The 12594-nt window shown below is 37.3% G+C and overlaps 1 protein-coding gene across 2 annotated transcripts in view; it reads right to left on the reverse strand.

Moving 5' to 3' along the window:
- Window positions 1-4245: 4245 nt before the first annotated feature.
- Window positions 4246-12594, reverse strand: part of lnpep (leucyl/cystinyl aminopeptidase) — a 37592-nt gene continuing 29243 nt past the window's right edge. Inside the window, exons 13-22 of one of the 2 annotated variants that reach the window (XM_015373062.1) lie at window positions 11441-11575; window positions 10500-10654; window positions 10333-10421; window positions 10069-10252; window positions 9013-9169; window positions 8618-8802; window positions 8346-8507; window positions 6859-6999; window positions 6665-6746; window positions 4246-5899 (exon numbers count right to left, since the gene is read on the reverse strand). In XM_015373062.1, the coding sequence (XP_015228548.1) occupies window positions 5768-5899; window positions 6665-6746; window positions 6859-6999; window positions 8346-8507; window positions 8618-8802; window positions 9013-9169; window positions 10069-10252; window positions 10333-10421; window positions 10500-10654; window positions 11441-11575 (1422 nt within the window). In that variant the 3' untranslated portion in view covers window positions 4246-5767. The remainder of the gene's footprint in view (window positions 5900-6664; window positions 6747-6858; window positions 7000-8345; window positions 8508-8617; window positions 8803-9012; window positions 9170-10068; window positions 10253-10332; window positions 10422-10499; window positions 10655-11440; window positions 11576-12594) is intronic. The other variant, XM_015373063.1, reaches the window with a different exon arrangement.

The raw sequence follows: 12594 nt of genomic DNA on the forward strand, positions 1-12594 counted from the left end.
TGCGCCTTTTAGTACGGTGCGCCTTATGGTCGTGAAAATACGGTATACTAAACTTCATCACTGGTCTCAGATTGATGATCCACCAACATCTCCAACTTTTCTATCTCCTTCTGCTTAGCAGCAGCTTGTTCTTGGGAGTAGGCTAGGCACTTCTCTATGCCTCTCAGGAGAGGCAAACCTGTATCTGGTGTGGCATTCTGGAGAAGCATGTTCTTGATACAAAGAAGGGGTGTAGCATAATGCTCAACACCACTGACAATGACTCTTTTTTGTTCTTCTAGGAGCATGACTGTCTCTTGATCTTGTCGAGACCTAACTAGTAACTTCTTACTGCAATAAGTGAGCACATCCATCTGCCATAATTTCCCTACACAGGAGAACAGCTCTGGGGGTGACAATATAGAAGAGGAGAGGAGGTGAACCTTTGTGATGGATTCAATGGCTTGAGCTGGTCCCTGTAGTGTCCACCCAAGGAGAGTCTTCACTGCTGCTGGCCCACCAGGTGGTCCTAGTCTGACCGGCTCCACAGGTGTAATGAGGTGTGCGTAATCAGCACCACTCAGCAACATGGGATGGACTCTGTTTAGAGGAAGCAGAGGCACACCTGACAGATGTTTATACTTCTGCTGGAGTGAGACAACTGGATGGGAATGTTCTGCTAAACTCAGTTGCTCGGCTGTAAAGGAATTGTGGATGCCATACACTTTGTTCGGGTTGGCTGCTGGGAAAATTGTGAAAGACACACCCCTGGACCTCCTTACTTCCTTTAAGGCCTACAGGTAACTGTTTGGCAGCAGACTGAAGCAGTATTGTCCACTCTGATACATTGTCTAAAACAGTATACATCTCAAGGGGCTTGTCACTATTTCTCAGGAGTACCGTACTGATCTTTAGTAGCACCTTGCAGTTGTAGACTGGCCGGTCAACATACATGATTTTGTTTGCAGTGTTAACAAGGCAGCTTTCTGCTGAAGGTGAAACTGATGCTTGTTCCTCCTCTGCTTTCTCATTCACCTCATGCAGTACTAGCAGATGTCTCTTACCACAGGTTTTGCAGGGAGCTCCAAGTGTACACTTTGCCGCTTGGTGATATCGTCCACAACACTTAGTATTTGTTTTAATCCAAGTCACCTTCTGTTCTTTGCTCAAAGTCTTAAAGTTAGAACAGTTGTTCAGGAAGTGCTTTTCGTATTCTAGCCAATCAGCAAAGTCAATAAGGGTAGGGATGGCTACTCTCAGGGGGTGGATAAATCTTTTAAAGTTGGCATTGAGGTCATAGGTCAGAATTGCTTCATTCCTGCTTTATTCAATAATGGAAGAATTTTATTATATCTAAATATTAAGAGTATATAAGTAATTTATCTATGCAATAACAGTGATTTAAAGATGGCAATACCAATACACAAATTAGCAAACATATACTCAAACCATTTTAATTCTGGATGGGTTGGAGATTGAATCCACAGTACAGTATAAGTTGTCTTTTACTTCTCAGTAATTTCAGGTAGTTGGATCTTTCTTTAAACACACAATTTACATTCATAATATGAATGTTCAAAATGCATAACTTGATCTTAGTGAAACACTTGAAAATGTTTGTTAATTCAACCCTTCTTGTTTCTGTGTGTAGCTGTGGCTGTCAAATAACTGTCTCTCTGACCCTGTCCCCAGACGCTCAAAGAGACGGTGTGGCTCACATATTATCTGATGACTAAGAACAGAGGGACTCAGTATTCAGGCACTGTTGTCCCACAGACAGTTGGATAACTTAAAAGCATTTATCAAAGCAACAACAAAGAGTTTGCAGATCTGCAGCAGCAGCAGCGGCTAGGGTATCCAGGGCATGTATCTCTGGCAAGAGATAACACAGGTTAGTGACCACGAAAACCTGATGGAGGATGATCTGAAGGTGTGAGTCACTAATCTGGTTTAGAATTCAGTCCATGCCCAGAAAACGAGGTTGATACCAGCCGGTCAGGTGACAAGACACAGTGGTTGCCGAACAGAGAATTCCAGATGCCGAAGCCTTGACGGACACAGAACTGACAGGAGATCAGATCTGAGAAGATGACGGAAGGCAGAATATTCAAAGGGCGAAGCCAAGAGGAAGATCCAGGTACAGTCCACATTAGAATAAGACAGAATCTGAAGACAGGTCAAGCAAACAGATCAGCATGGGAATGGACAGGCCTAGAGGTCCACAGAGTGAAAAGTTTAGCATCACAAACAATCATCTCCACTAAAATACTCTTACCACTAGCTTGAATATTCTGGCACCGATGACTGGGAGCAAGCACTATAAATAGAGGCAGGGGCAGTTGGATCAGATGAGCAGTTATGAGAAAACCGGACAGAATTGGACAGGTGAATGAGAGGAGCAGTTAAGCCGGTCCTCAGTGCCCAGATCATGACAGAACCCCAAAACCCCATAATGGTTCTCCTTAGTTTTAACCATTATGTAATGATTCTATACACAAGAAGGGGAGCAACAAGGCTTTATACTTGTTGTCCTTCTCTTTTAATTTGAAAGCTTCTCACTCAAAGGTTAATTATCTGCCTAAAAGTACAAATCCACCAAAACTGATTGGTGCAAGCAAAACCTGAGAATCGTTTTTACTTTAAGAGCTTCACTGCCATCTACTGGTAAGATATATAATGGCCTAAAAGTGAAAGTAAGAGTAGTGCCACTTATATTATGCCTTACAGCACTGCTGTGGTTCTTTGATTACCTTTTTACACATGTACTTACATTCTGATTGTCAGTGAGTTGCTTTGAAGTAGAAATCCCTTTAAGTAGTCTTCAGATGAGCTGTTCTCTCAAGATTTATATTTTAATTTACAAGTGTTACAACATTTAGGGTTAGAAACTTTTTTTTTTTTAGATTTTTATCTAGAAGTAAACACTAACTCTGTATTCTTGCTACAAGTGCAAGTGAACAAACAGGAAGGTTAAATAATTTACCTCTAACCACATTTGGCAGCTATGAACACTGAATTCTCTTCAAAAGATGGTCTGTGCTGATGCAGATGTGTGCTGAAAACTAATAAAATGATTGAAATTCAACTGTACAAACGGTGAAAAATAGGAAATTCGTAAAACCTGGGAGTTAAGAAAGGAGGGGAAATAAAACAGTTTAAGCTACATGAGGAGCTTAAAAAAAAAACAATTACGCGATTAATGAATGACCAGTATTTGACATAAAAAAAACTGTAGTTTTCAATGAGACTTAGTTGCAGTGATTTTATGTCGTAGAGAAGAAGGGGTATTATGTTTAAGAGCGACATGAATGCATACTTTTGTCAGGCTGAATCTAATTCTAAAGAGGAAGTATTATCTTAAATAAACAGATGATTGATTAATGATACACCAAATAGGTGACTAAGATAATAAAACTGTGTTAATCCACAGAGTTCATTATTTGCTAAATCAACTAATAATGCCAACAGAAATCTTTACCATGCATCAATAAAGGCTTTTTGTGCAGCCTTGCAACTTTGTAATGGATGTAATATTTAATATATACACCATTAATCTACCTCAGAACTAGGATACATAATATTCATTATTTTATCAAAATGATTGCATCTAAAGCTCTGATAAAAATCAAAGATTATCTTATGAGTCAAAAATGTATTTTTGGTGAGGCAGTATACTTCCCAAAAAGATTCGGATGCAGCTTTATTTGAGGTTTCAAATTTCTTGGTTGGTGATTAATAACTGCTGATAGCAATAGTCTAATAAATTACTATATTGGTGAAAGAGAACTGGATTCTAACAGCCAGTCCAGGAGTCCAACCTTTTATGGGAAAGACCCTGGTAAGAAGATTACAGTTATAATCATCTGACTAATAGTTACTTGGTTTTACCCTGGATTTGAATGACTTGTTAATTAATTAGCTCCAACTTCTAGTTATAAGTACTTAATATATTAAATCTTTTCTGATAAAATATTGCATTTGACTATTCAATTTAATGAAAAAATGTAATTATGATATTCTGCAAAATGCAATAGCTTCCATTTATCTTATTTAATATGTTAACCTCAGACTTATTGGTGATTTACTGGTACTACCTTCTTAATAACATTCGGATAAGGATAATTTAATAGCATCTAGTAGAGCCTTGCAGTAATGTATAAATGCAGTGTAAATAAAAGCCTCATACAATGTTTAATATATGTGAATTATTTTGATATAGAAAGAACCAACACGTCGTAACCAAAGACTAAGTGATGTAAGATGTGAATTAACTTTTATTATTAACTTTGGTAACTTAAATTACAATTCATAAATAACATCGCTGGAGAGGGGCCCAAAAAATACAGTCAGCCTAGTTTAGATAATTTATTTAATCCAGCTCTGTCTCCATCAATGACAAGAGCTTTGTCAACCCGTCCTTTTTCAAGGTACCATTTAGAGGAACATTTCTTCAGATCTCTTACAGCATCTTTATAGGTAGGAGTGGCACTCGCTGTTATGTAAATACACAGTCTTTAAACATGTGAAACAGAAGAAACTTTAATGGAAACGTTAATAAAGGTAGCAACAGGGAAGTGAAAGTACCTCTCTGGACGTGGATTTGTCTTTAAAAACATTTCAATAAATAACTAATTCTGAGGCGTGACACTCCTGCTTAACACCAGAGCAACAACAAAACGGTCAACATGTACGAACAGATAACATCTGCCTGGAATCTAACATCTGCCTGGTATCTCTAACATCTGTCTTGTACCTCTAATATGCACAGTAGCCCTTGTAACACAACATTCATGAGAAAAAAACCTTCTTTTTGGTTGTCTAAATACAGAAGTAACAAAAAAAGCTTTGACCTTAACTCAAGATAACCTGGACTTTACAATGTACACAGACAACAGAGACCAGGTTGTGAAATATTCAAATTCAATGTCTAAAATTGTACATTTTCAAAAGCTCACTGCTGACCATATTTACATTAAAGTTACACTTTACACAGGTATATACTCAAAATAAAAAAGGTTAGAGGCAATAAAAGCAGAATAAAACATATGGATCAGAGCTAGGGTTGGAGTAACTAAAATAAAGAGACCATTTGGCTCCAGTGTTTGCTGCCTGCTCTCACCTGCTGTAAGACACATTGGGTGATTAAAATCTGCCCTGGTTTTCAGTCCATCCTTGACTTCACACAGTGGGAAGGTTTCTTACTACATTCAACTAATGCCAAAACAGTTTGGCATTTTAAGCAATCAATCATCTAACCTATGATCCCCATTGCTAAGTGCTCTAGTAAAAGGAGTAATAGGGGTTTATTTGACACAACTGCATGTTTCTCCTGCCGTGTCTTCACACACATACATTAGGGATGTTGACATTAATCTTAAATTGGATTTATCAAGAGGACATTTTATAGCTTAAACAGCTTGGTGCCTGAGATGCAGCAGGAGCTACAGGAGGTTTGTTTCTTTCTTTGAAGCATGATTGTCTAATAAAGCACAAGGTTTAGATGAGAACTGCGGAGGAGGTTTGGTCGACAGCATAAAATACGAGGAGTGTATGTTGAGTCTGACACCGGCGAGTCAGACTCACAATCAGAACCACCCTGAGCTATCAAGTAAAACTGACAGGACTCATCTCAGAAACTTTTTATCCAGAATGAGCTCTTAATTAGTGCTCTAATCCAGATACTGGGAGTTAAGGGACAGAGTCCAAAAATAGTGCAAACGCTGCTGCCGTCTTGAAGATGCACCCCACCTGCTTGTTATTGAGGTGAGTTCAGGTTGAATTAACATTCTTAAAGCCATTTTCCCAAAGCTTGCAAGTTGCTTTCCATCCAGCGTTTGTTCAGCCTGATGGTTTCCAGAGCCTCTTGGACGCTCCTCATCTGGGAGCCACGCTGCTTCAGGTTGGAGAAGAAAGCCTGGACCTAAATAAGACAGAAAGGATCAAAGAACCTCTAGTCCCTCAGGTTTACAGGCTTTAATATACTATTGTTCTGAAATTATTCCCTTTATGTTTCATTAGAAGATCTATGTATTCTCTTGGTTTTTATAACCTGGTAGCACAAGTAGTGTACATTTGGATCTTATTTTTAAGTTCTATGTGTATAACATATAAAAAAACCCTGAAAATAAAAAAAACTTGATTCTATAGTTAGCCTCAATACTTTATAAATCCTGCTTTAGGTTTTTAGGGGGAATTTTCTTTACCAGCTTTAAAGATGGTTTCTTCTCTGTCGCTACTTCTGTGCTTCACAGCTTGGGAACATCAACCAGATTATAAGATATGAAGTACCACAAATTCCCAACTTCCAGGATATACTTTTATCCAAATCATTTCACTGCTTGCTCGAAAGTGAAATTCTGTATAAGTTTTGGTTTGTCAACACATTTTAGAATTGCCCCATATTTTACTCATTGGAGATACCCTTAATCTCCGCCCAACTTTCCTGACCCCAATAAAGAAAAACAGGCTTTTACAGAAAAACTGAATTTATACTGACATCAAATTATACTTATCTGGACTGTACGTACTAATTACATAATTTCTTAAGGCAACTGCTTACACTAGATTTTATCTGAGCAGACATCTGAGCAGAGGGGATTGAATATGTGTTTCTACTAAGTTCATTATTATGCGTTACATCATGTTGGTCAATCATGTGGTATATTTCTGTCATATTTATAAATACCTGGTCAAAATGTGCCTGTGTGGAGAACTGGGAGGTGGTGGATTTGATGATTGTCTGGATGGCAAAAGAGCCCACAGGAAACCTAGTCAGACAAAGGGAAAGCTCTAAGGACACTCAGAATCTTTGACCTTTTTATTGCAGGTTAAATTAAGACCTAAATGTTCTTAAAAAGGAATTGATATTATGATAATTACTTCTCTATGAGGCGGTCCCAGTTTATTTGAATAAAATCCCAAGCAAACAAATGACCAATAAAACCGTTACAGACGGTGTTGATGATCAGAGGCAGTTCCTGTGTCTGGATGATAGCGCCATTCAGACTGGCCTTCAGAATCCTGCACACATGGAAACAACAAGTTCAAATGTCGCTTATAATGCACAAGGCCACAAGTGTTAAATGCTTGGAGAAAGAAAGAGAAAAAGTATTATATATTTTCAATTAATAAGTCCTGTCAGTACTAGACATTATTTTTATTTTAGTGTGAATTATATCCAGAGCATAGAAATAAAAGCTGTGTTGTTCAGGGTAGTAAACACATGTGATATCATAGCTATAGTAAACCTTCATGAAAATGTCACTGAGACGTTTTCAGACAGCAGCTTGAAATTAAATGGGAATCCAACCTGGTCCTGGTATTATGGAGTGCTGTATTTTAAATAAGAATTCTACATAACTGTGAACTGAAAGAATTCGAATATGTTTTTCTTTTAGATAAGAAAACAAGGAAAACTGTGGTGTACATTTGAAAATTGAAAAAACATTTCAGAAACAATTTTTCTGCGATTACTGGTACCAGACTTTAGGAGGTTTGTTTCCACCCACTTTGTACATCTGGAGCCTGAAATTGTGCCTATTGTTTTTTTTTTTTTTTTAAAAAGCTCAGATTTTTAACTGGATCAAGGTGTGGAGTTTTACTTAGTCATTCTGACAATGGTAAATGTTTTGATCTAAACTTGCAATCCTTTCAATCTTTGGCATTATTTTAAGGCTCATTGTTGTACTGGAAGAGGAATCTCATCCAAGACTCTGGTCTTAAGCTTCTGACAACTTATTTTCTTAGACTGCCTGTATTCAGCTCCTTTCAACTTGCAAATAACTTAAACCAGGTTCCTCGTCCCTGCTGAGGAGATGCATTTCCACAGCTTGCTGTGGCGCCCTCCCTGTTTTGATGTGTTCAAGGTGGTAGGCATTGTTTTTTTTATCACAAATACGGTTTTGTACTTGTTTTGGTGTTTTGGACACTCTTATCTGACCAGAATACCTTCTTCCTCCTGTTTGCTGTAATCATGTTTCAATGCATGACTGGTGGCAAACTGCAAACAGCCTTTTTAAGAATTTATTTCACAATCTTCTGAAAAATCTTAGATAAAGTCCAGTTCATGAAAAATAGCTACTATGGGAACAGATTCATACAAAGCAACGTCTCCAAAGTGAAAAGTTTGACCAACTAATAGACAGACTACATTTACTAATTTGTTGAATTCTGAACACAAATGACTGCACTAGGTTTTATTTAGGGGTATTAAACTAAAGTTTGTCATATTGTTTTTTTTTGTTTTTTTTTTTGCTTTGATTTTCATCACATGAAATCCCCAAAATAAACAATGTTTTGTAACAACCTGAAAGAACTGGGAAGGAATTCAGTTTAATAAATCTGTTCAAAGGCATTTAGACCCTCACCATACAATACGACGCGGGTCCTGAGTAGAAGCCAGGCCTTTCAGTATCTTCCGCTTCTCAGCATCATTGCTGGTAGTTGTGTACAAGGTGAGCAATGTTTTCCAGTCATCTTCCGACTGAGCTGCCACTGTAAAGACAGCCTGCTGCAAATCACCTGGGATCCTAAAGGAATACAAAATAAAGTCTGTCAACTTTTAATCCATTTCAAGACAGTTTGCAAAAGATCTTAGATTATATTATTAACTCAAAGGTCACACAGATATTGCACTTACTTCATGGTGAAATTGGAGTCCTTGTATTGTTTGAACAGGCTTTTGGCTTTGTCGATGCAACTTTCTTCATTCAGAATGCAGGCTGTGAAGACAAGGCTTGAGCGCAGTTCCTGTTTTGATAGACTCTGCTCCTCTTCCCATGATTGATTCTTCATTAAAGAACCAAAATGATTCAGAATGTATGTCTATTGAATGAAAAGGAAAAAAAAAAATCATGAATACATTATCACCATAAACGGAGGAAAAAACAAACCTTTGCAATCTCACTGATACAACATAAAGAATTGCTACAGCTTTCAAATTACGACCTACAGATAATATAAAATAGTTATTTTTAACATTTAGATTCTATTTTGATATTTACTGACTTTCCAAAACATTTAAATAACAAGTACCTTCATGCGAGCTACCAAGCCAGACTCCTGTCTTTTATCGAGCAGTCTGTTGATGCGGTTGAGCTGCAGCAGGGCTTCTTTTACAGGTGCAGTCCCCGTTTCGTTGGACATGGCGTTTAGCAAGCTAAGGACTTGTTCAAATGGTACCCGTCCCAGTCTAATGATCAACCAGCGCAGTGAGGAAAAGAGGCAATGTTACAGTGAAATATTAATTAACAATTGATCTTTAATAAAAGAATATAGAGAGAAAAAGAAGCTTCAGGTAGAATTATGGTGAAAATTAAAAAGAGAGATAACATTTCGCCTTTTTGCTTCCCTTCATTGGATTCATGTTAAATCCAGAATTGAAGCTAAAATTGTCCTTATCTATATAGGCCTAAATAACCCAGCAATCAACATCTTTCATCTTAGATGATAGAACTGGGTCTGTTTTTCAGTGTTTAGTGCTGTTTCCCTCCTAGAAATAGCTATGGGCTCTGCCTTTACTGTGACTAATAACCCATTGCTACAGGCTCCAGTTCTGACACAGGCCTCCCCCTCATGCCGTGTCAAAAGGAGCTTTCCTCCATCCTGGGCAAGGGGGCAATTGAGGCTGTCGATCCTCTACGGCAACCCAGACAGTACTACTCAACATAATTCCTTGTGGCAAAAAAGACAGGTTCTTTTCGCCCCATTTTAGACCTAAGGGGACTCAATTGGTACCTGAAAGTCCTTCCCTTCCACAAGATCACTAGACTCAAGACTTACTTGATTGGTCCGTGTGAACTAGTCTGACCAAATCTTCATCTATCGATCTATGGAATTTCTTTCATGATAAAGATGAAATACACCTAAGCTGAGGGTGCAGATTAACTGAAGGGTGATTTTAAATCAACTTAAATTTCCTTTTATAGCCGAACGGCCATCACCTACATCCTAACACTGGATCGATGCATTCATTCAGTCAAAATGTGCTTTGATAAATTTGAATCAATTAAGTAAATTAACTCTCAAATGACATAATTTATTTGGGTCCCCTCAAAGTTTGAAAACAATGTTGAGATGTGCTGTGTGTACCTGGACAGAGCAAAGATGTTATGTATTAGTGAGGCTCGGTCTTCTGGCGTGAGAATAGTGCTGTTGTTGGACAAGGCATCAGTGAGAGCATTCCAACCATCGTTCCCATAGTCGACAATGTAGAAACCAGTGTTCTTGTAGTTCAGTTTTAGCCACTGCACACTTTCTGGCACCTTGAGATTTTCTTAAACACACAAACATTCATCATTAAACACAAAACCCTGAACAACGACATCTACATCAAACTAAAGCTTTGTACTCTACCTGTCTTGCTTTTCAGAGTGAACATCTGTCTGCACTCAGAGGCCAAACTGCAGCTGTCATTCACGTATGTGATGGGAATGTTCCACAGTCTACAAACAGAGATCGCAGCAGAGTTGTGTTTAATGTTGCATTTCTGGAACTGACTGGCCTGATGATGAAAAACCCACCTGGATCCTTTTGTGGTGCTGTCAGATGTGAGCAGGAAGGGTTCCTGAGAGAGGATCACTTTATCTCCTTTACGACTCATGGTGACCAATGGGAAACCTTTCTGTGATGCCCATGTACTCATCATCTCGGAAATATTCTGACTTTGTGTGGAAACCTCCACATCCAGACAGGAAAGCAAACAAGTAGTTTTACAACTAAATAATGAAAACTTTATGGAGAATATAAGAAAATATATTCTAACATTTAGGTCAAGCTTCTGTTTAAAAAATGGTGCAAAAGTCATTACCAAATCTTTTACATGATCCACATTTAGTTTTTTTTTTATTTAAAATAAAGATCATAAGACCTAAACAAAGTATATAGAACTGTAAAACTAATGAAATAAGATCACTGTTGGGCGGGAACAGAATTTTGCTTTCAGGCTGCGAGAAACAGTAGTAATGATAACAGGTTATGGCTATTATTGCACTGATTAGTTTAACTGCCGGTGCAGATTTCTGTTTTTTCTTTCATGATTTTCACTGGAACATATTTAAACTCATTTTGTTAGAATTTTTTTTTTACCATGAAATTCAAAACTGATAAAATATACATTTCTGCAGCCAAACTAACAAAAGTGCCTATTTTGAATCCAGCAGAATATCTAGTACTTATGTAAAAATTAAACCAAGAAAGGACTTTTTCTGATCTTCACCTGATTTTTTTTTTGCATACTCAAAGCAATGTGCAAAACAATTGCTTGTTTGGGGACTAAAATATTAAGGGGTTTTCAGCCATGATTCGTTTTACTCAAGATGAGATTAATTACAACTTTTCTGTGTTTTAACTGCATATTAAGGACAAGATCAAATCAAATGAGAATGGAATCAATGACTCACTGACTGATTCCTAGTGATTACGTATGAAAACAATATCAACCATTTTTAAAGTAGACACATACCTGTGTAAGGCTGTTCCAAAGGTCATTAGTTTCTGTATTTAATCCACTAAATGTTTTCAGATACTGAATTATCCCTTTTTTAAATTCCTGCTCCTTTGGCAAGGACGCATTTAGCATCAGGAGAATCGATGCACCCTGGAGAGCAGAGGGAAATAAACATCCACAGTTAGAATCAAACAGATAATTTACTAGATGAGTATGAGGCACATTGGAGCATAATTGGATATAGGATTTGGGAAAATAAAGAATTTCTAGTGGACCAGATAGGTCATAAACAACCTTAACATATGTTTATATTTGAATCGGACAAACAGGGTTTCTAGCAACCTGACGTTTTAAAACTCTTTTTTTTAAGCTTTTCTTTTAACTTAAGCTGATTTTCAAACATATTTACTCAATTACTTCTCAGAATCATTTCAACAATTGCAAATTGTTCACTGCAATCTTAACAATATGAAACGTAGGAAGGAAAAGAAAAGGATCATTAGGTAACAAACTATTAACTGGAAAATAATCCAATAAAGATGTAGGACGTAATACTGTATGCTAGCATTAGCCCCAACTTTCCGACCTCCTTTCTTCTTTTTACTCGATGCAGCAGGCACAAAAAAATCATCTAGAGACATGTCGGCGTTTACCACAACTATTGTTTCAGTTCACACGGTGGGTTGTTGTCTTAAATTGTAGATTTACTTCGACCTAGACAGGAGACAAAAAACACACGACTATTCCGCAGCGTGCATTGCGTGGTCCCCAATATGCTTTATTTTATTATGACCTCAGCCAGCTAAACTAGCTTCATCAACACCAAAATCCGTCCCATGTGTTTACTTTTTACAATAATCCTTCCCCTGCTCTTTGAGTGCAATGGCTAAGTGTGTTTCACAAAGTTAGATTACATAAGGTTGAACTGAATATTATGGGTGTATTTATATATATATATATATTATCAGTTCTGAAAACTCACAGCTGCTGTAATCTAATTCATTCAGGTTAAACTGAGTACTCCATCCTCAAAATAAACAAGTTACTCTAATCAATTTAAGATAATTTGAGAACTATAAACTTAAAATAATTAAGTTATAATCCAGGTATTTAAGATAATTTAAGTATTTCAGACTCAAAATAAACAAGTTACTCTAATCAATTTAAGA

This window comes from Cyprinodon variegatus, unplaced genomic scaffold (assembly GCF_000732505.1).
Source record: "Cyprinodon variegatus isolate N-32 unplaced genomic scaffold, C_variegatus-1.0 Scaffold80, whole genome shotgun sequence".
Classification (NCBI taxonomy): Eukaryota; Metazoa; Chordata; class Actinopteri; order Cyprinodontiformes; family Cyprinodontidae; genus Cyprinodon; species Cyprinodon variegatus.